The 25,425-nt window shown below is 37.0% G+C and overlaps 1 protein-coding gene across 10 annotated transcripts in view; it reads left to right on the top strand.

Moving 5' to 3' along the window:
• Nucleotides 1-25,425, top strand: part of ABI2 (abl-interactor 2) — a 76,100-nt gene that overhangs the window by 12,300 nt on the left and 38,375 nt on the right. For all 10 annotated transcript variants that reach the window (XM_012726729.1, XM_004674371.2, XM_004674369.2 and 7 more), the window contains exon 2: nt 17,474-17,641. In XM_012726729.1, the coding sequence (XP_012582183.1) occupies nt 17,474-17,641 (168 nt within the window). The remainder of the gene's footprint in view (nt 1-17,473; nt 17,642-25,425) is intronic.

Raw genomic sequence — 25,425 nt, 5'->3', positions numbered from 1 at the left:
GCCACTTCTTGTATTTCTTTTAACAGTGTTTTATAACTTTCTTTGTATAGGTCTTTTACCTCTTTTGTTAGCTTTATTCCTAGGTTAGAACATATGAACATATTCTTGTTTTATTATGTTTCTTTTAGAGTGTCCATCAGTTTGGGTTTTCTGTTTCCTTGTTATTACATTAAATTTGCATATTTGCATATTCGATGGGAAAGTCAATGATATGTTTACAGTGCAGTGCCTTATGTAAGAATTGTCACATTATTGGTGATTTTTAATTTGACAGCTTTTTTCAAATAATATTTGCCATGGGTAAAGATATTTTTTACCTTTTGGTGATGATTAATATTTTCATATTGTCTTTCATTTCTATTTTTGACTTTTTACTGAAACAATACTATTCTGTTTATAAAATGAGGGTTTTCTAATGTCATTTCTGATGTACTCATTTGACATTTGGAAGGGAAAATGGGTGGGAGAAAGCATTTTTGCTCTAGCTTTTATGCTGACCAGAATTGTGATCAGAAATGCTGATTTTCTGTGGCAGTGTTGCATTATCCAATTACTAACTTCATAGGTATTGAGTACCTTTGGACATTCACAGTTACTTAGTATGATGCAGTATTAATTATATTGCAGTTTTCTGATCACAGATATTTCAACATTACAGGGGTACGTACATCTTATTCTTCTCACTTTGATAGACATAATTGTACCTGGTTGGGCCAATTGTGTGATTTTTAGCTTATTCTGGGATTTACTATTATGTGGTAACCACTCAGTGCCTTACATAAATTTCTCTAAGAGACTGTGGCATTGTTTATTTTCCCCCAGGTGTATTGAGATATAATTAATATATAATACCATGTAAGTTTAAGATATACATCGTGATTTGATACACATCTGTTTCAAAATGATTAATACTTTTGTCACCTCACATAACTTTTGTATGTAGTGAGAAATATTTAAGATTTTTTATTAACTCTCATGTATACAATACAATGCTTTGTATTGTGTATACAGTCATTATGCTGTGCAATTAGATCCCTTAGGACATCATCTTATAACTGGAATCTGTTTCCACCAGCCCCTGGCAATTACTATTCTGTTTTTATGAGTTTGGCTTTTGAAAATTTCATACATAAGTGATACCATGGAATATTTGTCTTTGATATATTTTACTGAGCATGTTCTCCATGTCTAGCCATGTTGTTGCAAATGTCAGCATTTTCTTGTATATTTGCATTTATGTCTGTGTATACCTGTACACACACACACACACACAGTCATGAGCTGCATAATGTCTACCATTGATGGATCACATTTATGATTAACGGTCGCAATAGGCTATACTGTGTAGCCTTGCTCTATAGTAGGGTATGCTATACAGGTTTGTGTAATTGTTCTCTGTGATGTTTGCACAAAGATAACACCTAAAGATTCATTTCTCAGACTGTATCCCTGTAAATAAACAGCACTGGTTGTCTGTCACATCTTTTTTTTTTTCATCTGTAGATGGACACTTGGGTTATTCCTGTATCTTGGCTATTATAAATAACATGATGAACATGGGAATACAGGTATCTCAAGATGACTTTATTTCCTATGAATTTTTACCCGGAAGTGAGATTGCTGGTCAGGTAGTAGTTCTGTTTTAACCTACAACCCGTTTACCGTTGGGGGTTACCAATTAACCTTCCCATCAGTAATACAGTAGGTTTCTCTTTTCTCCATGTTCTTGCTCACACTTGTTTGTTTGAATGGCTGTCATTAAGATTAGATAACAAATGCGAAGTGATCTCTCATTGTGGTTTTGATTTTTATTTCCCTGATGATTATGATGTTGATCATCTTTTCATGTATTTATTGACCATCCGTTTCCTTATTTTGAAAATGTCCACTCAGCTTCTCTGCTTTTTTTTTTACTTGAAATTAGTTTTAATCTTTAAATGAGATTTTTGCTATCTAGTTAATAATGTAGGCAAACAGTATAGAACATACCCCTAGTAAATGTCTTACTGGAAGAACATGTTAGTTTTTAATTTAATTTTGATTACATTTATTGAGATATAATTGACATAACATTATGTAAGGTCTCCAGTATGATTTATGTATAGATGTGAACTTACCACCCTAGAATTAGTTATCACTTCTATCATCTCACATTATTACCATTTCTTTATTTTGTAAGAGCTTTTAAGATTAGCAACTTTGAAGTATATAATACAGTATTGTTACCTTATAACTGAATGTTACACATTTGGGCTGACTGTTACACATTTTGGCTGACATCTTCTCCTTTCCCCTAGCATATAGTATCTGGGGAACCAATTTACACTACCATCAACAATAGGCAAGGATTCTTTTCTCCCGGTCCTTGCCAACACTTGTTACCTTTTGTATTTTTGACTATATCATTCTAATATATGTGAGGTTATATCTTATTGCCGTTTTGATTTGTATTTCCTTGATTATTAGTGATGTCAGGGATCTTTTCATACCCTTCTTCACCATTTGTAAATCTTAGTTCTTAAATTCATTCTTTTAAAATCAGATTTTTGGGAATATTGAGTTAATGAGTGCCTCATATATGCATATGTGTGTGTGTGTGTGTATGTGTATAAATAAAAAGATTTATTTATGCATACAGAACTGGGGTACAGGCCAGAAGTGCAGGGGCAGTATGAGGATTCACCAGAGACAGAGTGGGGAGCAGAACAGGCAGAACAGGGAGCAGTGGGCGAGAGAGGAGAGGTCTGCTGCACCATGTGGATCACATCTGGGGCAGGGAGTTGAATTCACACAGAAGTGGCTGCAGCTCACTTGTAGTTCTGTATCCTAACCCATTGTACTACCAGGGAGGGCCCTGAGTGTCTCATATATTGTGGAAATTATCCTCATATCTATTACGTGATTTGCAAATATTTTGCCCAGTTGTGTGTATCTCAAGTCCCTGATACAGGTACAAGACTGAGAAAAATGTAACTGTTTCTCTGCTCCAAGTGCTTCTTCCAGGTCTTCTTTATATCCCATCTATGATAGTTTTTCTATCATATTTAGCTGGCACTTATGCAAAGCTTACTTTGCATGTTAAAAAAAAAAAACACAACTTTTAAAACTACTGGTTTGCTGAAAAGCTTCATGTTGCACCCAAATATAATTAGTTCATGCTGGTCGTTTCACAGAGCTTTGAGTGTCCATAAGATATACAGCAACTGATCTTGATGGCTTAAGAAAGGCTACTTCTGCTGTATACAAAGCAAGTGTATGTTAATATCATATTAAATGAAGTGATCAGGAAGCAATATCTTTACCACTTTTCATCCTAACATGATGTGTGTAACGTATATCTAGGTAGGTACCATGCTGTCACTTAAGAAATTAGTAGGGTTTTTGATTGACTTGCTATGCCTTTTAATTTATTCCTATTTAAAACAATAGGAAAATCACTGTTTTTTCTTAAAGTTAATATTTCAGGCACAGATTAGTTACAGTTATTAATGACCGGGGGAGAACCAAGCTACTGTATCTTGTATTTAAGGCACTTAGGCCTATGAGTGAATGATAATCATTGTCCTACCCTAGTAAGATAGTCAGTTTCCCCCTTGTTTTTTTCATGCATGTTAACCTGTTCTTAGGATCCATACACAGTTTAATCTTATTAGTACAAAGACATCCATGACATGTCTTCTCAGGACATCTGGCATCATTAGTCTTACACAAGAGTGATCACATATACTAAGCTGGATGTAAGAAGAGCCTTGTCAGGGGTGTGTGGTGTAGATCTTGACTTGACCTGGAGTTCTCTCTGTTGGCTCTGGCGCAGAGGGAGCCCTGTATGTGAGCTCTTAATAAGCTAATATTCAAATTGAGCTTGCAAAATAGATTCCAGTAATGTTGCCAACTCGTTGCAGAATGGCAAGCAGTACTGCTTGCTGGAAGAGCACAAGGAAATTTCATCTGCAGTTACGGAATTTGAAAAGGCAGGGAGTAATATGCATACCATACAATTGTCCTGTATGGCCTGTAAGAAAACCTGATGGAACATGAAAGATGACTGTGCATTCATTATAGAGCTAAATAAGGACACCCACCATTCCCTGTTTTGGCTCCTGTGTAGCTGATCTCTTTGACTGCATTTCAGCATCTTTAGGATTATATCAGATTGTCGTGGGTTTGTCTAATGCTTTTTTTACCATCCTGTTGGATGCCAAGATAAATTTGCCTTTTTCTGGGAGGGACAGAGAGGGCTTTCTTTATACTCCCACAGGAGTACACACAGTCCCACTCTTTACCACAGTCTAGTGGTTAGAGATCTGGAGGACCGCCCTTGGTGACTAGTTCATTATGCAGATGATTTAACATTAAAAGGCAAATGATTTGCCTTTTCTGTCTGAAGTTAACACTAGTCTTAAAAAGTTCCTTGTACAGTGAGGATGGGCAGTCAAAATAAGCAAGATCACATACCAGGGCAATCTGTAAAGTTTTTTGGAGTTGTCTGTTTGAGTGATACTATTTTGTCAGCTGATATGGTAGGTGAAATCTAAGTTTTCCCAGTGCTCACTTGTCAAACAAGTACAAATTTTTGTTCACTTATGAGTCATTGGAGACCTTTTATACCCCATGAATCCAGAGTCTTTGTTCTTTGGACAGTAAAAAAGGGGATGCATTGGAATTGGGGGCAGCCAGAACAAGAAGTCTTCACCCAGGCTAAACTTTAGACCCATTACAGACTGGTAAATGTGAATTGTACGTAGCTGGTCACCCTGATGGGTTCGGATAGGTCCTGTGGCAAAGACAACAAGGAGTTCTTCTGGTTACAGTTATGAAAGGGTACTGAAATTAGATAAAGCTATAACAGGAAACCGTTACCTCCTCCCCTATAGGAGGATAGATTGACATGTTTGTAAAACCTGAGTGCTTGTACCCGGAATAGGACTCTGCATGCTAATGTAACAGAGAAGCACTTGTAATACAAGCTTTCTTTCAGAAAAATGCACTACCTACAAGGTCCAGTCAGTTAAGTGGATTCCTAAGGCTTTCCTTTAGATCCTGTAGTAATAACTAATGGGGGACAGACCTCCACAATAAAACCCAGTATACAGATTCACAGAAGATAGTCACCAGCATGGAAAGCCACTGCAATGCACTTAGATTCAGGTATCACTTAAGGAAAAGAATGGACAAGGACCAAGTAGCCAGTTGGCTGACCTAAAAGCGGGAAGAACGCCATCTATTGCCATGAACAGCCGAGTAATATACCAGGTTTGTAATGGTACATTGACGTCACAAAAAATGGACGATAATCGTTAAGGATATCAGAGGACAAGAATTATGGGTGGACATTTGGAAATGGTGTTCTCTCCCCACCATCTCTCTGTCTTGTGGTGTATCCAAGGCAGCAAAGCATCCATTTTACTGGGCAGGAAGTACAGGAATAGGCTGCAGACTTTTTACCTGTCATGTAACTCCACCTATTCAGAGGTATTGCAGAGGAAGAATGTACAATTCAGTGACATTTTGAAGCAAACTGCACTGGACCTGCTATCTAAGGGTAGAAAAAACAATTGAATGAAACTATTAGTTTTCTGAATGTGGCCCTGAAAACAGGCCATACATTAGCATATGAAAGATTCCCAGAGTACTTCTGGACCCACATCACACAGTTCAGGTTTTGATGAATAGACTTGATCGACAAATTGCTCATGAGAGCTAGTGTTGAGTTTGCCACAAGCTTTATTTATCCCCGGGTACCACAAACTTAAGCTGGGACATACACTGGAAAATTCTACCTCATTGTTTGGATATTTTGATACCCTGGGATGTAGGGGAAGAGGTACAGTGATTGCCATGGGGTGTACTTTTATTTTTGTCCTTTAATAGGCATTGTGTATCCTTCACAGTAATGAGTCATCACATAACATAGAAGACAAAAAATTGATGGGTTTGGTTTGTGGTCATACTAGAAGTGAGTTGGATGGAAAGCTTTTTGCTATAAATATCGTGATATCTGAACTTCAGTTTTATATGTGGTAGTTCATCTTTCTGTTTTATGCCATTTTCATCTGAAAATAGGAAGGATGACATGCTTCTATTTTATTAAAGTATGGCCATAGATCAGAGGTGCACTGGCCTTCAACTAATATATTCTCTTTTGTGTGAGACTGTGTGGCATAAAAAACTAAAGGGAAATCAATAAGCTGCAATTATTGTTCTCAAGAGTCATTTAGTCTTAAATTCCAGTAGTGTAAATAAGACCAGTACACAGGTAACTGTAGCATGTCTTAAGTGGCAGGATGAAATTACCTCTCCAGCAAAAGTGCAGTGGAAGTCAGAGGATCGTTTCGTTCAGTTGGCATTTACTGACCTCATCAGGTGTCACTTATTCTTGCTAGCTAAGAAAACAGGCATAAATTATAGTCTCTAATTTAGAGAGCTGGGAACAGGAATTCTGTAAAGATAATTTAAAAATTTTATTCTGAACAAACTTAATAGAACAACAATTATGACCTATAAGAAGTTGTTTGCTTATTGCCTATTGGTAGTGGGTTTTGCTTTGGCAGCTTGTCTAAGACTTAATGGTATGCCAGGAAAATTCAGATACAGTTGTTATCATTTTGTAATGATTTCAGAATTTTGCAACTTGACTGCTTTCTAGATATTTAGGATTTAGTCATTAAAGAGGTGATCACATATTCACATGAAAGAGAAATGATTTGAAAGCTGCATCTTAAGTAAAAATAAATGTAATAAAGGTTTAGTCTAGAACTTTCAAGTTTGTTTATTTCCAGTGAGTAGTAGACTCCACTTAAACATGAAAAGTTCTTTAATGCTCAGTCATTATTTTAATTGGTATGAAGCCTGTAGGAGGTAATTAGCTTAAGAAGTAAAAATAGACATGCATAATTTATATACAAACCTTTTACATGATGAAGTGACTGGAATTTTTTTTTGGAGATGTTTAATTATAAGTTATGTGTTGAGAAGATAATTAAAAGTTTTTATGTTAATAGATTAATGAGCCAAAATTTAATGATGGTGAAACCTTAAGTTACTGAAAGTTTTCCTCTTTTCAAACTCTCAATTTAATATCATCCTATATAGGTAAAGTAAAGAATAGCTTTTAGTTTCAATTTTTTTTTTTAAAGATTTATTTATTTGTGCATACAGAACTGGGGTACAGGCCAGAGGCTCAGGGGCGGCGAGAGTCTTCACCAGAGACAGAGTGGGGAGCAGAACAGTCAGATCGGACGAAGTACACTGCTGAGGGGAGCAGCGGGCGGGTCAGGAGAGTTCTGCCACGCCATGTGGTCACCTCCGGGGCAGGCGGGAATCGAACTCATGCGGAAGTGGCTTTAGCTTCTCAGTGCAGTGCTTTAACCCGCTGCGCCACCAGGGAGGGCCTTAGTTTCAATTTTAAAAAATTAAAGATCTATTTTGTTTACTGATTCATTTGGAAATAAGTTACTAATCTGATATCCCATTACTGTGTTTTTCTTCAAACAAGAAATATTTTCCTACTCGATCACAAAACAACCACAAAATCAGGAAATATTTCATATTTTCAATATGAAATCCTTAGAGCTCACTTAGGTTTTATCATCTGTCCTAATGTCCTTTATAACAGAAGAATCTCTTTCAGAAATATGTTGCATTTAATTTTCATTTCATTCAGGCTGGACAGTCCCATGATCATAGCACTTCAAATTACAGGCAGTTACTTTTTAATAATGTCCTTTGATATTTGATGTTTCCTCATGGTCAAGTTACGCATTTTTGGAAGGAGTGTCACATTAATGACACGGTATTATCTTGCTTCCTTTTAAATTGATTCATGATACTCAGTTTGAGCATTTGTTTTTGATTGGGTCTGACAGGTTTCTTCATGGGTAAAGTTATTATTTCTCTTTAATGAGTTTCATGGGAAGATACTTTGATACTGTTTATATCCTATACTTTCGTAAACTTTATTCACTGTATGATAAACTAAAATTGGCCTAGTTATGGCCCCATTATATTGTCTTGTATATTGAATATAAAACAGCTTTCTTTGAATTCGTATTTCTTACATTCTTCAGTGTACAAAGTATTGCTTGTTTCAGTGATGTCTGCATTCCTTAAATTGGCCTAATGTCATCAACTGGTCTTTACTGCAGCAGGGCATTACCTATAAAAAGTGATTTTCCATAGTTAACTTTGATTTTTGTATGTACCAAAAATTCTTGGAAATGGGAAATGTCTCCAGTCAAACAGTGTCATTTAAATAGATAATTGACCACCCTCTGGTTTGACAGTTTGCTTGAAGTACTCAAATAGTTACATTCACAGTTATGATTTAGTACAGTGAAAATACAGTTTAAAACTAGCAAAGGGAAAAGGTACAGAGTGGGTCTAGAAGAAACCAGATGCAAACTTCCAATCTTCCTTTCTAAATAGAATTGTGACAGTATATAATTCTTCCAACAATGATGTGTGACAATGTAAATGAATTATTGCTAAATTGGAAGTGCACTCAGGTGCTAGAAACTGCAGTTTTCATAGGAGCCCAGTCTTTAGTTATGGGGTGCTTTTGTGACTAACCATAGCTCTGAGTCCTGGATGCTACCCTGAGAGATCAAACTGAGTGGTTCCTGGTGAACAGTGAATCACCATAAATCACATTATTAGCTTAACTATCTGATGTTCTCTGAGCATCTGAGCAAAGACCAGTGTGCAGGGGATTGGGTTGCAGCACTATGAGCTATCTGCAGTCACTGCAGCACAAGTTCCATTCCTGCCAGGAGCTACCCACATGGTGCAGCAGACCTCTCCTGTCTTGCCTGCTGCTCCCCTCGTTTATTTCAGCATACCTGCTTGTTAGGCTTCCTACTGTGTCTCTGGTGAATCCTCTCACCCCTCAAACCTCTGGCCTGTATCCCAGTTCTTGTATGCATTTATAAATAAATCTTAAAAAAAAAATGCAGGATTTGAACATTCTAATCCTACTGAACAGTTGGTTATGTCCAACAAAAATGAAATAAATGTGCTTAAGGAAGGAAAATAATATCCCTACTGAATTCTTTGTAGTGCTGATAGCACTTCACAGAGAAATTAAAGACATTTGTGAGATACCAAATTATACTATAGTTTAGGTAAAATTTCAGAATCAATGCAATATAATATTAAAGCAGACTACTGCATAGGACAGATAATTCTGCTACTTTGGGACCCTGAGTAGAGGACCAGAAATTGACATGTCACAGAAGTTATACCAATGTAATATTTGTATGTACCTTGTGTTTAGTTATATATAATAGTTTTTTTTTCTTGCAGTAGAACTGGAGTGTAGGTCAGAGGTGCAAGGGTGAGAGCAATTACCAGAGACAGAGTGTGGGGAGAACAGGCGGATTAAGAGTGGGCAAACAGGAGAGGTCTGCTTTGCCATATGTGGGTCAGCTCTTTGACTGGGGATTGAACTCAGGCTATGGTGGTGGACCTTCAGGTGGTAGCACTGAACCTTAACCCCTAAGCCACCAGGGAAGCCCTGTGATTGTGTTCTATAATGTCTATTCATCTTGATCCTTTGCTTGTATAACTGAAGTGCTGTTTTATGTCTCTAATTTTAGGGCTAGGACATTAAGAACATAGAGAAATAAATCAATCATTACTTTTCGGTTACCCCTGACTGGTTTATATATTTTCACATACCATGGGATTATCTATTTAAAGATATATTCAACGATGACTTCTTAATCCTCCAGCGATCTCTGGTCTAAGTAATCACTAATATGTGTGTGTGTGTATGTTTTTTTCCCCTTTTCCTGTTTGGTATTTCTTGTAAATGGAATCACATACTATGTTATGTGTATATGACCTTTTGTGTCTACCTGTTCCTACTTAGTTTTCAAGGTTATCCTAGTTATATTTTTTATCAGTGCTTATTTCCCTTTTATGACTGAAAGGATATACGTTTACCCATTCGTCAGTTGTTAGTCATTTGGGTTGTTTCTCTGTTTTGGCTATTATGAAAAACCCTACCACAGCATATTATATAGCATTATAAACATTCATGTGTAAGTTTTTCTGTGGGCATGTGCTTTCATTTTTCTTGAGTATATAGTTAACAGTAGAATGCTGGGTCTTATGGTAACTGTATTTGTAATGACTTGTGGAATTGATGCACTGATTTCCAAGGGGATATGATTACATTTACATTTGTATGAGGTTTCTAGACTTCGATTATAGCCATCTTAAGTGGGTGTGAAGTGCCTTTCTGTAGCTTTGATTTGCATTTTCCTAATGCAACTAAGGCTATGTTTTCCTGTACCTTCTGTGGAGAAAGGTTTTATTTAAATCCTTTGCACCCTTTAATACGAGATTGCTTGTCTTTTAGGTTTTGTTTTGTTTTTTTTTAACTTTCAGGGACGTGGTCAGGGTGCTCCTCAAATCCCTGCCCTCTGTTGGATGCCCTTCCTGGTCACAGAGATGGAAGATACAATGTTGCAGTTAGTAGGGAATGCAGGAGAAGCAACCCTGCTTCAACATGGGACACTTGTCAGGCCAGTGCTTCCCTGGCCAGTCACTCATCTTTTAGTTTTTGAGTTGAAAGAGTTCTTATATTTTTGATTTCCAAATATTTTCTCCCATTCTATGGGTTTTCATTTTCTTGGTCCTTTGAGGTACAAGTTTTAACTTTAATAAACTCCAGCATACCTGTTTTTTTTTTTTATTTGTGTGTGTGTGTGTTTTAGCTGTTAAAGCTAAGACATAATTGCATAATCCAAGGTCATAAAGATTTACTCCTGTATTTTTTTCCTGTGTTATGGTATTAACTCTCCATTTAGATCTTTGATCCATTTTGAGTGAAATTTTGCACATGTTTTAAGGTAGGGCTCTTACTTATTCCTTTGTTATGTGTTTATCCAATTTTCTCAGCATCATTTGTTGAAAAAACTTTTTCCTCCCCATTGAATAGTCATGGCACTTTTATTGAAAATTCTCAAAAACATGGTTTTTTTTTCAAGACTCAGCTTTATCCCATTGATTCATATACCTATCCGTATGCCAGTATTCTTTGCTTTTGATTACTGTACTTGTGCAGCTTTGAAATGGTTATCTATGATTCTTCCAATTTTCCTCTTTTTCAAAATTACTTAGACTGCTTTGTCCCTTGAATTTCCATGTGAGTTTTAGGATCCCTTGTTTGTTTCTACCATAAAAATTGTTTGGGATTTTGATAGGCATTATGTTGAATTTGTATACATATGGGGAGCCATCTAAATAATGTCTTTTGGTCCTTGAATAAGGTGATGTATTTCAGTTTGGTTAAGTCTTTAATTTCTTGTAAGGATATTTTATAGCTTTTAGTATCCAAGTCTTGCACTATTATTTTAAAAATTATTCCTAAGTATTTTATGCTGCTTGTTTCTATTGTAAATAGAACTAATCTCATAATTTCATTTTTGGATTGTTTATTGCTGTTGTATAAATATGCAATTGACTTTGTATGCTATATGTCAATCTTATATAGTTAATTTCACTTAATTAAAATCAAATTTAAAGTTCATTCTTGGCATTTCCATTACTTCCAAGTGCTCCATAGCCACGTGGTTAGTGACTGCTATATTAAATAGCATAGGTTTATTTCCAAACTGGAATTCTGTTGGATTTCCAATTTAAAAAAATACATATAAAACAGGAGTACCCCCTTTGCCTTTTCTTTTGTTCATATCATTTTATGCTCGTAACCTGTTTCAACTGAAGTTTAACTACATATTTCACACAATATGCTCATAGTACTATTTTTTGCCTTAGAAATTTATGCAATCAAAAATTGGAACTTTGTTATATAGGCACATTGCTTTTATTGTGGCTCAGTTTATTATGCTTTGCAGATACTGATTTTTTTTTACAAGTCCTCTACTCTCTAAAAGATTCCTTTCTAACAATGGCTAGCAATTATATGTACACTGTTGTTTCAGACATCTATATGGCACACTCTGCACACCATAATCTAGTACAGATAAAACTTACGTACACAGGAAACCAAAAAAATTCCTGTGACTTGCATATTTGTAAGATTTCATTGCAGTGTTCTGACAGTAAACCCATGTCTGGGATGTATACTTGTGTTCTTTTCCGTCTCCTCAATGTAACTTGTAAGGAATTTTGGATTCGGTGAGCCCATTATATTTTAATATCCACCATTGAGTCATACAGTGGACTGCTTATGGCAGGCTTTAATTACTTACATATCTATCTCTACACTCTGCCCTGAATGTACAAATCTTATCTCCATGTACTAAACTTAATCAGTTTCCTCTCAGTTGTGAAGAACTGTGAAGGATCTGAAATTTAACCCTTTGGGATAGCAGGGTAACCTGCCATCTTTTATGAATTCTGTCTGAAGAAGAGACACTTCAGTCAGAGACTTTTTTATTCACAACAGTAGCACTAGCTAAGATATAAGACACCAGCTTTTTTTCCCCCACACTGAGGTGGTTGTTGAAGCCTTAATTCTCGGTGTGATAAGTTGAGGGTTAGGTGATACCTGTACATACAGTGGGTTGTATTATTAGTAGGAATCCTGAACATAGAGAACCTGAACCGGAGCCTCTTTATATTGGTCAGTAAGCATGCTTGTCCTTGGCTCCAGATCGAGACACCCCATCTTTTAAGACTGTTTTCTGTACAGGTATCCTTGAAAATAATTGCTCACGCAATATACAGAAATGTAAAGACTCATGAAAAATTGTCTTCCAACATCAGTTTCATTTTTCATTTCAGGAGACTATTTTTTTTTTAGCACACTTTGCCTTTTTTCTCTGATCTGGATTGTCTAGATTAAGGACATTTTAGTTGTGTTGCACAGCTGTCACCTCAGAAATTTCCTTTGTCATCACTCTTGGATTTCCCATGGCCTCTTTGATGTAGATCCTATTTTCTGGATCTCGTGCTTCCTCTTGCCTTGGTTTCCGTTTTGAGGATGTACATGCTGCAGTGCTTCCTGAGAAAGGCTTCGTAAAATATTTTTTAAAAAATGACACCTGTGTACTGAAAATCTTATTCAATTTCACTAGCTTTGATGTTTTGACTTCGTTATAGAATTACAGACTAGAAATAATTATCAGATTATGAAGACATTGTTCTAGTTTTTTTCATTTTCTAGTTTTATATTGCTTTTAAGAACTGATTTTCATCCCTGAATCTTCTCCTGTCTAGTTTTTCATTTTGAAATTATTGTATCTTCAGCTGTCCCTTCTTAACATCCTCCAGTTTTTCTACCCTCTTCATTTTCATGTGATTGTTCATATCCCTGATCATTTTGTACTGACATACTCACTTCCTTTGCTTTTCTCTGTTATACCGACAGCTTTCTAAATTTAGAAAATGTGTGTTCATTTTGATAATCTTACTATACAGTATGTCTGTCATTTATGTGTTCAATGAAGAAGGGTTTATTAAAATGAACTGTTGGAAGCCCTCTCTGGTGGCACAGCGGGTTAAAGCACAGCACTGAGAAGCTAAAGCCACTTCCCCATGAGTTCGATTCCCGCCTGCCCCAGAGGTGACCACATGGCACGGCAGACCTCCTGACCCACCTGCTGCTCCCCTCAGCAGTGTACTTCATCGATCTGCCTGTTCTGCTCCTTGCTCTGTGTGTGCTGAATTCTCTCACCGTCCCTGTACCTCTGGACTGTACCCCAGTTCTGTATGCATAAATAAATAAATCTTTAAAAAAAAATGAACTGTTGGAACTAAATTAAATCATGGAGAGTCCTAAAGAAACTGTTTAATACTAGAGATTGGTTGGCTGACTAAATGAGAACTAAGTACCTGTAATTAATCTAATTATAGTTCATACCCAGAGAAAATTGCATATATTTCAGGTAGTATAGTGGACTAACTGGACTGGTAAGAGCTAACCTATTGGAGAAGAGAAAGTTCTCTCAAGGTTGTGGTCTGTAGAGAATTCTCTTCTGCGTGTCCCCACTCACACCCTCCCAGTATTATCATACTCTTCCAGTAGGTTAGAACTGGATTGTTTAACTGGGGAGTTTTCTGAATGACTTCCGTGCAGAACACAGTGTTTATTAAAAGATAAGTTTTAAATGTACTAGTCAGAAAATAAAATTTTAAGAAATTAGATTTTAATTGTTTTTTCCACCACAAAAAAGAAATACTTATGTGATGTGTTCAAGGTGTTAATCATGCCCTGTATATCTTAATTATGAAATGTTTTGTCAGTTGTTTCAATATAGTTTCATAGTCTTCTTGCTCCTTCCCCTTTTCAGTGCCCTTATATCTCTAGTCTGTGGTCCTAGCTGTAAAAAGGAGAAACAAGTAATGATTTGAATCTACTGGGCATGAGACTATAGTTCTGCTTTTATCTAGGGAATGTATGGTTTTGATTTTTCATTATCAGCCGCAGTTTAAATGTTCTTAGGGGTTACATAGTAAGCTTTAAGTAGGTTGGATCTAAGGAATCTCCTTTATATTTCTTCCTCCCCTTCCTTCAACGGGTTGGGTGATAGAAGTAACAATGTTTCTCTGCAATTTTATGGTCATCACCATTGATAACCAAGGGGCATTGGTTCTAGGAAGCCTGTGGATACCAAAATTTGTAGATGCACAAGTCTCTTAGATAAAATACAGGTTTTATGTGTAACATTACACATAGTTTTACACATTTTGAGTCATCTCTAAGATTACCTATAACACCCAATACAATTTAAATACTACATAATTAGTTGTTACTTTGTATGCTTTAGAGAATAGTGCCAAGAAAAAAGTTTCTGCATATGCAGTGGAGACACAACTGTTGTAGTCCCACCTACACCTGGATTTTGGACACACAGGTGCAGGTGTGACTCTTAACATATAATGTGTTATGAAGATAGTCCTTAACCTTCATGAACTTGCCAGGAGCCATGGGAGTTTGGGTCAGTGAAAGAAGCACATATTATCACGTATGTACTGTAAATCTCAAAACAAAAATTCTGTGGGAATTTCAAGAAACATTGGGGGTGAGTTGTTGAAGTTGACTTTTTAAAACAGGTCAAAAATATGCAAAGGCATAAAGTAACCATCACCTATGTTTTGAGGACTACACACCCTCTACCACAGTAACTGTTACCCCCATGGAAACCCATTGGGGCCCCTTTTCCATTGGCTCCCCTCCCTGTCTTCTACTCTCCCCACTCTGGTAACCTCAGTTCTTCAGATTTCTAGGGTTTGTTTTAGTTTAGTTTTTGTTTTAGTTTAGTTTTGTTTCTTTACATGCCACATATGAGTGATTCATCTGGTATCTTTTTTTTTTCCTTCTGACTTATTTTTACTTAGCATACTCCCTTCCAGTTCCATCCATGTTATTGCAAATGGCAAGATTTCAGCCTTTTTTTTTTTTTTAAATAACAAGGTAGTTTGCGTTGTGCATATATATCACATTTGTCATTGGGCACTTACTTGTTTCCATACTTTGGCTATTTTAAATAGTGCTGCAATGAATATAGGAGTATATATTTCCTTTTGAATTTGTGTTTTTGCATTCTTTGGGTAGATACCTAAAAGTGGAATTGCTGGACTACATGGTAGATCTACTTACACTATTTTGAGAAACCTCCATTTTATTTTCCATAGGGGCTGACTACTGTCAACAGTATATGAGGATTCCTTTTTTCCCCACAACCTTATAGCATATGTTGTCACAGGTCTTTTGTTATGGTCCATTCTCATAGGTGTAAAGTGGCATCTCATGGTGATTTTGATACACAGTACACTGATGATTGGTAATGATAAATATTTTTTCATGTGCCTGTTGATTATTTGCATGTTTTCTTTGAGAAGGGTTTGCTTAACTCTTGTGCTCATTTTTTTGATAGGGTTCGTTGTTTTCCTTTTGTTGAGTTGAATAGTTCTCCATAGATCTTAGTTATTAATCCCTTGTTGGATGTGTGATATGCACATAATCTTACCTTAGGTGGCTTGTCTTTTCATTTTAGTGAGGTTACTTGGGTTTATATGGATGTATACATGGTGCTTTTTAAAAAGTATTATTCATCCAAATTTGGTTTTAACTCTTGTTATTCCAGTTTTAGTAAGACTGAGATTGCTAAGAATTAGAAAACAAAAACAAAAACTAATATTGTGATTCTTTCCTCTCCAAGTTAAAACAGTATTGCTTATTTTGTTAACTACTGCTTCTGCAAAAGAATTTTGCTCCTATAAAAACCTATCAAAGGTTAATTCTGACTGTTTTACTGTGTGGGAGAAAAAAGAGGGGCATAGTTAACTTAGAACAGTTAATGAATGCTCAAAGAGGTAATAACAGTTGTTAAATATAATTGCATTAGAAAGCGGTCTTACATTCATTATCTTATTTGAGGGTCATACTTAGTGTTTGAGGTTTTTCCCCTTGGCTCTGTAATTGAAGAAACTGAGAAACTGACTCTTGCCCACTTGATTTGTATAGTACAGTAGAGCTAACTTTCAGATAAAGGTTTCTGGGTCAGATACTTTCTATTGAACCACGAAGTCTTTCTGTAGAAGTAGGACAAGAGATGATTTTTGACAGTTAGCAACATAGACTGTGTAACACTATCTTTGCTTTGCTTTTTGTCTTTGGAAATAACTACTTTTCACTATGACCTCTGTTTTTCAAGTAGAGTTTATAGTACTTGGCAATTTATGCTCCATAGAGCTGTAACATTTAGAATGGTTGGGAAGAAAGGGTACTTTACTATTTTTTATTTATTGTTATTTGCCATGGTTCTTACGATTTTAATTATCATTTGTGTTATTCCTTTTACAAAACATTGTATAATAGCTACATTACACGTGGGAGGAAAGGAGGAATTCAAGAAAGTCAAAAATGTATCCTAGAACCTGTACATTGAAATCAGTGCTACCTTTCCAAGCCATAACCTTGAGAAGCTGTATGTTGCTGCCTTTGTTCGAAATTTTCATTAGATATTAATATTTTTTAAAGATCTATTTTTATTTATGCATAACAAAAACTGGGGAGTAGACTATAGAGGTGTGTATGGGGGGTGAGAGGATTCAACAGGAATTGGGGAGCAGAACAGGCAGATCTACTGAAAGACACTGCTAAAGGAAGTTGCAGGCGAAACAGGAAAGGTCTGCCATGCCATGTAGGTCAGCTTCCTTCCCGGCCAGGCATTGAACTCATACTGCAGTGGCTGGCGATAGCTTGATAGGGCTGAGACTCAAACTCCTTGTGCCACCAGGAAGGTCCAGATATCATTATTTTAAGCAATAGACTCTCGATTTTATTTCTACAAAGATGCATCTATTCAACATGAAAATATTAGCACACTTGGTTAATAGTTTAGCTGTTTAGTATACTAGATAGAGATAATTGGTTTTTAGAACATGTTTAACTATTATGTCTAGTATATTAGCACTGAATGGTTTTGATGCGTATTTTTGTAGATTACAGCAGTATAGGTTGTATTTGAATTAATTATTTTTTTTCCCCCCTCCCTAGTCAGCAGATAAGCAGCGAGCCCTAGAAGAAACCAAAGCTTACACTACACAGTCGTTAGCAAGTGTGGCCTATCTGATAAATACCTTGGCCAACAATGTATTGCAGATGCTGGATATCCAGGCTTCCCAGCTAAGAAGGATGGAATCTTCAATCAATCATATTTCACAAGTAAGAGAACATCTTTTCTATTTTCTTAATAAACAGTCAATCTGTAACAGATTTTTTTTACTGTAAATTAACTCACATGTATAATTAGTAAAATAAAACTAATAGATTAAATTGTTTTTTATTTTCATGGGGAATTAATAATTTTCAGTGGTTTCTTTTAAAACTCAGTTGTCATGTTAAATAATCAACCTTGGGCCCTCCCTGGTGGTGCAGCGGGTTAAAGCACAGCACCAAGAAGTTATAGCCATTTCCGCATGAGTTCAATCCAGGCCTGCCCCAGAGGTGACCCACATGGAGCAGCAGACCTCTCCTGACCCACCCGCTGCTCCCCTTAGCAGTGTACTTTGTCAATCTGCCTGTTCTGCTCCCTACTCTGTCTCGGGTGAAGCCTCTCATCACCCCCTCATCTCTGGCCTGTACCCTAGTCTGTATGCATAAATAAATAAATCTTAAAAAAAAAATCAACCTTGAGGTATACATTTGTCTGACTTCTTTGTAATTTTACATGCTTTTACTTTTACAGAATTATACACTTATGATACCTTGTTTGCTGAAAATTTTACTTTTCACTGGCTTTAATGGTTTGACTTGATTATGGAATTAGTTTTATGTGGGCTAGGTTCTTAATATAGGGTGTAAATTCCAAGCTTTTTTTTTTTTTTAAGATTTACTTATTTGTGCATACAGAACTGGGGTACAGGCCAGAGGTGCAGGGGCGGTGAGAGGATTCACCAGACACAGTGTGGGGAGCGGAACAGGCTAACTGATGAAGTACACTGCTGAGGGGAGCAGCGGGCAGGTCAGGAGAGGTCTGCCAACCGCCATGTGATCACCTCCAGGGTGGGGATCCTACTCATGCTGAACTGGCTTTAGCTTCTTAATGCTGTGCTTTAACCTGCTGCACCACCAGGGAGGGCCCCAAGCCTTTACTTTTAAAATAACTGTTTCCCTCCAAATATTTTCATTTACTATTACTATACTTTATTAAAATATTACTATGTTTTTTGGGGGAACCAGAAGTTTCTTCAAATCACATAATTGAGGTTCAAAATATATGGGGAGAGACTGGGTTGAAGAAGCAAAGAAATAGAGGTTTAGGCAGGTCAAAGACAAGATCTTGTGTTTATTGGAATTGTGTAGCTGTTGAGTTGTTTAAAGGTTATGTGATAAAGTTGTTCAGGACCAGCAGATAATTATTTATCTGAGATATTCAATTTCTTTCCTTATCAGGCTCTTTCTCCTGTCTTCTGGTCAAGAATCTGATCACTCTTTAGCCTCCTGGTGCTCTAGCTTCTTTCTCCAGTTTAGTGGAAATAAACTGACTAGAAATGGGAGGGGAAAGGTTAATGGATCCTAACCTCTGGCTCCTCTGCCGGTTTGTGTGACTTTTGATTTACTTGAATGTCAGTTTTCTTGCCAGTGAAATGATAGGACTGATTATATGATTTCTTAGCTGTCTTCCATATTCTTCTGGGCGTGTCACAGTGAACTTGATTTCTATTTGCTTCTCCCTACCCTGCCACTTTCTGTTTTACTAGCTCTGCTGTTCACCTCAACCTGTGCTCCATGGACCTAAGCCCTCTATCATTCTGATACAATTAAACTTTTCCTCAGATTACTTTGAATTATGAATCTTAGGATAGGAATTCCACAGCCTTTACCAACTATGTATCAGGAAGAAACACCTTAACAAGGCTAAAACCTATTTCTAAGTGTCAAATGATTCACAAAACAAGACAATTGATTAGGTCGGTTAGTATCAGGCACTTTTTTGTATTAAGGGATAACTTAGCTTTAAGTAGAATAGTAATAGGATAGTGTATTTATTGTGTTGTGTGTACATTGCACTCACCATATTACTCACCATATTATAAGGCAGTGCTATGTTAGGGTAGTTTCTTTTTTTTTTTTTTTTTTTAAAGATTTCATTTATTTAGGCATACAGAACTGAGGTACAAGCCAGAGGTTCAGTGGCAGTGAGAGGATTCACCCAAGACAAACTGGGGGGGCAGAACAGGCAGATTGACGAATTACACTGCTGAGGGGAGCAGCAGGCGGGCCAGGAGGGGTCTGCCACACCATGTGGATTACCTCTGGGCTTGGGATTGAACTTGTACTGAAGCTGGCTTGTAGTGCTGCGTCCTAACCTGTTGTGCCGCCAGGGTGGACCTAGAGTGGTTCTTAATGTGATTTTCCTTAGTATTAAGGATGATAAATTTTTTTTTTCTTTAAAGATTTATTTATTTATGCATACAGAACTGGGGTACAGGCCAGAGGTGCAGGGGCGGCGAGAGGCTTCACCAGAGACAGAGTAGGGAGCAGAACAGGCAGATCAACGAAGTACACTGCTGAGGGGAGCAGCGGGCGGATCAGGAGAGGCCATGCCATGTGGTCACCTCCGGGGCAGGCGGGAATCGAACTCATGCAGAAGTGCCTTTTAGCTTCTCAGTGCTGTGCTTTAACCCGCTGCACCACCGGGGAGGGCCTTAAGGATGATAAATTTTAAGGAAATTCCATCTCTAGACTTGTTATTCTCAGTTCTTGGGAATCACTAAGAGTTTACTGAAATTTTTAGTCATCAGATTGAGAGTAGTAGGGAATTAAATTAGCATTAAGTATTTTTCAAGTTGTATTATCAGAGTGAACATTTGATTTTGCTGAATATCCATACAAGCACACAGTTAACTCTAAAATCAGTATAGTATTATGTTTAAAGATGAATTATGTTCATGATTTTGTATCCATTTTTGGTAAGCTAAAAAAGGTTTACAAAATATTATTTAAACTAAATTTTTATTAACTTGTGAACTATTTTAAGCCATCCCCATCTCTTCTCTTAGATGCTACAAATGATACTGTCTAATTCAGTTCATTTAGAGTGAGAAGATTAAGAGATGTCAAGAACCAAAAGAACTTCAAAATAGTGTTCCTCCTACTCCCATGAGCTGACTAGAACTTAACAGGCCCGGTGTTGAAGCAGTTAAAAGTAGCAAGTAAAGAAGAAGGAATGTTAGCAAAGTAATATGTAGAATAGAAGTAATTCTTTTCAAGACACTTTTGTAGGTATAAAGGGAGTAGTAGATCTAAACCCTGATGAATTCGTCATGAAATGTACTTTTTTGCTTAAAAAATACATTTAAACACATAACCTTATTTAAAAGCTGTCAATTTAAATTAAGGGAAAACTACTAGTGGTTATCAATATGTAATTTTCCCAGGTCCTAGTTAATTATTATGTATAATTTATACAAAATGAATAACTGAAAATTACCCGATATGTTTTAGTATCTGATTTGTTTTATGAAATGAAAAAATTAAAGCATATTTATTATTTAATTATTAAATTTAATCTTTAAAACATGAAATTACTGATTATAAGAAGGAGACCTGTTTTAAAACATCCAACTTAACTGAGTTAATTCACTATAACTGTTTGATTGCAGATGTTTTCCAACACTGAGGGGCATCTTACTGAGGTAGTGCTATCCAGTACAGTCAACTGTTTTCTCGGTAACTAGAATCAGTAGTGCATGGATAATCCTAAAACAAAATACTTTTATATATAGCACTTCCCTGTCATTTGCTGTAGCCTGAGCATGTGCTTGGGTCATGAGGGAATGGTGCTTAGGCTTGCAAGGTTGCTGGGGGTCAGGTCAGTATGATTATTTCAAGACTATAAGTGTTACCCTAGAGAAGCCTGGGTTTGGCTGAAGTATCATGGTGGGGAGCCTTCAGCATGTGAGATCAGCTTGGCAGTAGCTGAAGGATGAAGAAGCAAGTTAGTAAAGGAAGTGTAAGTGAATGTAGATATTTAAGTCCCACACAGTTGTTATTTCCTGGGGTTATTTTTTGGCTTTTAGTTTTAAAAAGTAGTTTCTTGTATTAGATTTGGTCTTTGCTAGCTCACCACATTGTTTTACTTTTCACAGGTGAGTGCTTTTGTTGAAGCCTCTAATAAGTTTATTGTCCTGTAACTAGTCGCTTTAGAAAGCCAACATAAATTTGAAATATTTTTCTTTCAAAAGTTAATGTAGAACTAGTATTCTCAGCATTTAATGCATCTTAGCTTTACAGTGTCAGAGTATTATGAAGGCAAAAGACTGTGGGATGGCTCTCCCTGGTGGTGCAACGAGTTAAAGCACCGCATTATGAGGCTCTTGGAAGCCACTGCAGCACAAATTCCATCTCCTGCCAGGGAGCTGACCCACATGGCGCAGCAGACCTCTCCTGACCTGCCCGCTGCTCCCCTCAGCAGTGTATTTCAGTACATCTGCCTGTTCTGCTCAATACTGTCCCTGGTGAATCCTCTCACCATCATACCTCTGGCCTGTACCCCAGTTCTGTAGGCATAAATAAATCTTAAAAAAAAAAAAAAAGGGGGGCCCTCCCTGGTGGCGCAGCGGGTTAAAGCACAGCACTGAGAATCTGAAGCCACTTCCGCATGAGTTCGATTCCCGCCTGCCGCCTGCCCGGAGGAGACCACATGGCAAGCCAGACCTCTCCTGACCCGCCCGCTGCTTCCCTCAGCAGTGTACTTCGTAGATCTGCCTGTTCTGCTCCCCACTCTGTCTCTGGTGAAGCTTCTCACCGCCCCTGAGCCTCTGGCCTGTACCCCAGTTCTGTATGCACAAATAAATTTTAAAAAAAAAAAAAAAAAAGGATGTGGGATTATTAAAAGTTAGCAGTTTGATTTAGGAAATGCATAGTAGCCATATATTTAATCTAAACATGCTTGTAGAGATATGCAAAAGTTCTTTTAAAACTGACAGTTGGGGGGGCCTCTCTGGTGGTATGAGGAGTTAAGTCTTAGCACTATCAAGCTATTGGCAGCCACCAAAGTACCAGTTCAATCTCTGGCCAGAGAGCTGACTCACATGGTAAGTTTTATAACTTACTCAGCAGTGTACTTCATCGATGCACGTGTTCTGCTCCCTACTCTATCTCTGGTGAATCCTCTCAATCTGGCCTGTACACCAGTTCTGTATGCATAAATAAATCTTAAAAAAACAGCTTACCGAATTTTTTCCCCAGAGGGCATTAGGCAATGTCAGACAATGTTTGTAACAACTTGGAACAGGGGAGGCTACACTTACCTGTTGAGATGCATCTCTACATCCTCCCATAATCAGGTCAGAGACTCACAACAGTTATTGCTCCAAACATCAGTAGTGTTGCTATTGTGAAACCCGGTTCTGCTCTAGTTTTTCTGAAAGGTAGACATTTTTTCTAGCGTAGACAGCTAGAAAAATCATATAACTAAACAATTATTTTGACTGTCCGTTATTTTGCCTTCTCTACTAGGGGGCAGACACTCCAATTTTATGCCTCCCCCCCTTTTTTTAAGATTTTAATTTTATGCATACAAGATCTGGGCTTAGTGCAGAGGTGCAGGTGGGATTCACTAGTGACAGTGGGAGCAGAACAGGTTGGTTGGTTGACTGAAATACACTGCTGAAGGAAGAAGTGAGTGAGACAGGAGAGGTCTGTTAAAGGCACCATGTGGTCAGCTCTCTGCGTGGGGATTGGACTTATGCTGTTGTGGCTGCCAGCAGCTTGATAGTGCTCAGACTTAACCCCTTGCAACACTAATGAGGCCAGCTGTCCACTATTAAGGCTTACAGTTTTTTGACCTTTTCCTTTTCTATAGTGATTTTTCTTTTATCTTTAATGCAGTGGCCTGTGGGTTGTGTGTTTTTGCATATGTAGAGACATACAAGTAATATGTAATTGCTTTGGTGTATTTTAAAAAAGGTTTCATTTTATTTTCATTTGAAAAATCTATGCTTGCTATAAATTGTGACTACCTATTATTTAAATATGTGGGAAAATGTTACCCTTTGATCCTCCAAAAGTCCCCATATTTCTCACATGAAAATTTAAAATTGAACATGGCTGGTTGGATTTTTTTTTTTCTTTTTGGTAGAACTGGGGTGTAGGCCAGAGAGGGGGCCGTTGGGGTGAGAAGATTCACCAGATTTTACCAGAGACAGTGTGGGGAGCCAGGCAGAGGTCTGCCACCCCATATGTGGGTTAACTCCCACAGTGGTAGTCATAGCACTATGAATTAACCTTTAGGCCACCAGGGAGGCTCTGGACTTATATTTTGTATTCTTAATGGTTTCGATTTCCTTCTACTATTATGGCAAAGACTATATATAAAAAGTGCCATTTTTTTTTGTTCTTATTTTGAAGCATACTTGGTGAATATAGAATGTTCCTAGCTGATTTTTTTTTTCCCTAGCTGATTTTTTTTTTTTTGAACATTTGTTTATTTGTGCACACAGAACTGGGGTACAGGCCAGAGGGGGTGGTGAGAGGCTTCACCCGAGACAGAGTGGGGAGCAGGACAGGTAGATCTACGAAGTACACTGCCCGGGACAGCAGCAGACGGGTCTCGAGAGGTCTGCCACACCACGTGGATCACCTCCGGGGCAGGCGGGGATCCAACTCATGCCACTCATGTAGAAGTGTCTTCAGTCCCTTAGTGCTGCGCTTTAACTTGCTGTGCCACCAGAGAGGGCCCCTAGCTGATATTTTTAATCAATCAGGATGATTCATTAAAAATTACTCAAAATTAGGTTAATTTTCATTGCTTTGAAGTTAAAATTCCAATAGTCATGAATATGCAGCTTTTTTTGTTATAGCTCTCCCAGCAGTTGAAAAGATTTTATAGTTAGAATGCAAGAAAAAGTTCTTACTGTTGTCTTTAAAATAAATAATTTTAAAAGGTTACTTTGTTGGCTAGTCTTGATTTCATCCTTAAATATTTATCAGTTCTGAAATGTATAGTCTGTTGCTTTTAAGATCTCTTGGTTGTAATAGGTGATTATGAATTTGTTTCAAGTTATACTTTAGATAGTTCAGAAGGATAGTTTTCAGATTTCTTAGTGATATTTGATGATGTCATTATGATAGTTACACTTTTTTTTTCTATTTCTGTGTTACTAATTATCTTTTTGAAAGGGGTAGTAGAAGTAGGACTGGGGGTTAATTAAGGACAGTTATCCTTTAATTGCTGTTTGAGCCAAGAATGGTGGTAACAGGTGAACAATTTAACTATTTTTCAGTTTTTTGACTGCAAACCTTAGTAATTTGTTTTTTTCTTTGCACCTGGTGCGTGATTCATGCATATATTGATAATCATGACAAATGTTTCAAGAAATAGTACTTAGCTGTGTATATATGTAGTATGTTTCTGTTGCACTTTATTTAAAATTGCTGCTCAAGTAATTATAATAGTGGTTTGAAAATGCTGTTTTAGCATATAACTTATGTTTGTGGAGAAATCCATCCTCTAAAATTGATATAAGACTGAGTGAAATCACATCTTTCTGTCCTAAATTATATCATATGTGAACAGTTTTTAACTAAATGAAATAAGTTAATGAAATAGTTTGAGCTTTTTGTCATAATAGAGCAGCTTTCCTTAAGCAAACTTAAGCTTTTCTGTTAAAAAAGTTATATTTAATACTGTATTTGTTAAGTCCATCTTTTAAAATAAACAGTTGTTTAAGCACTAATGGAAATTGTACTCAGATTATTTTTAAGTAACTAGGTTAATCACAAGTCTTAATTATTATATTGAGCTAAATCTTAATGAAGAAGGGGAAAATTAGAGTAAACTAAGGGTTGGCAAACATTTTTTCTAAAGGGCAAGGTAATGAATATTTTACTTTTTGCAGATTTACAACATAGAGCAGGGTTGTAACTATTAGCCTCTGTCACTGAAATTTGAATGTCAAGTAGGATGACTACTTTCCAATATAGCTTTATCTATGGAAACT

Source organism: Condylura cristata, unplaced genomic scaffold (genome assembly GCF_000260355.1).
Source record: "Condylura cristata isolate star-nosed mole 26May11 unplaced genomic scaffold, ConCri1.0 scaffold00002, whole genome shotgun sequence".
NCBI lineage: Eukaryota > Metazoa > Chordata > Mammalia > Eulipotyphla > Talpidae > Condylura > Condylura cristata.
The sequence above is the reverse complement of the archived record's forward strand: the minus strand, read 5'-3'. Positions and strand labels throughout refer to the sequence as shown.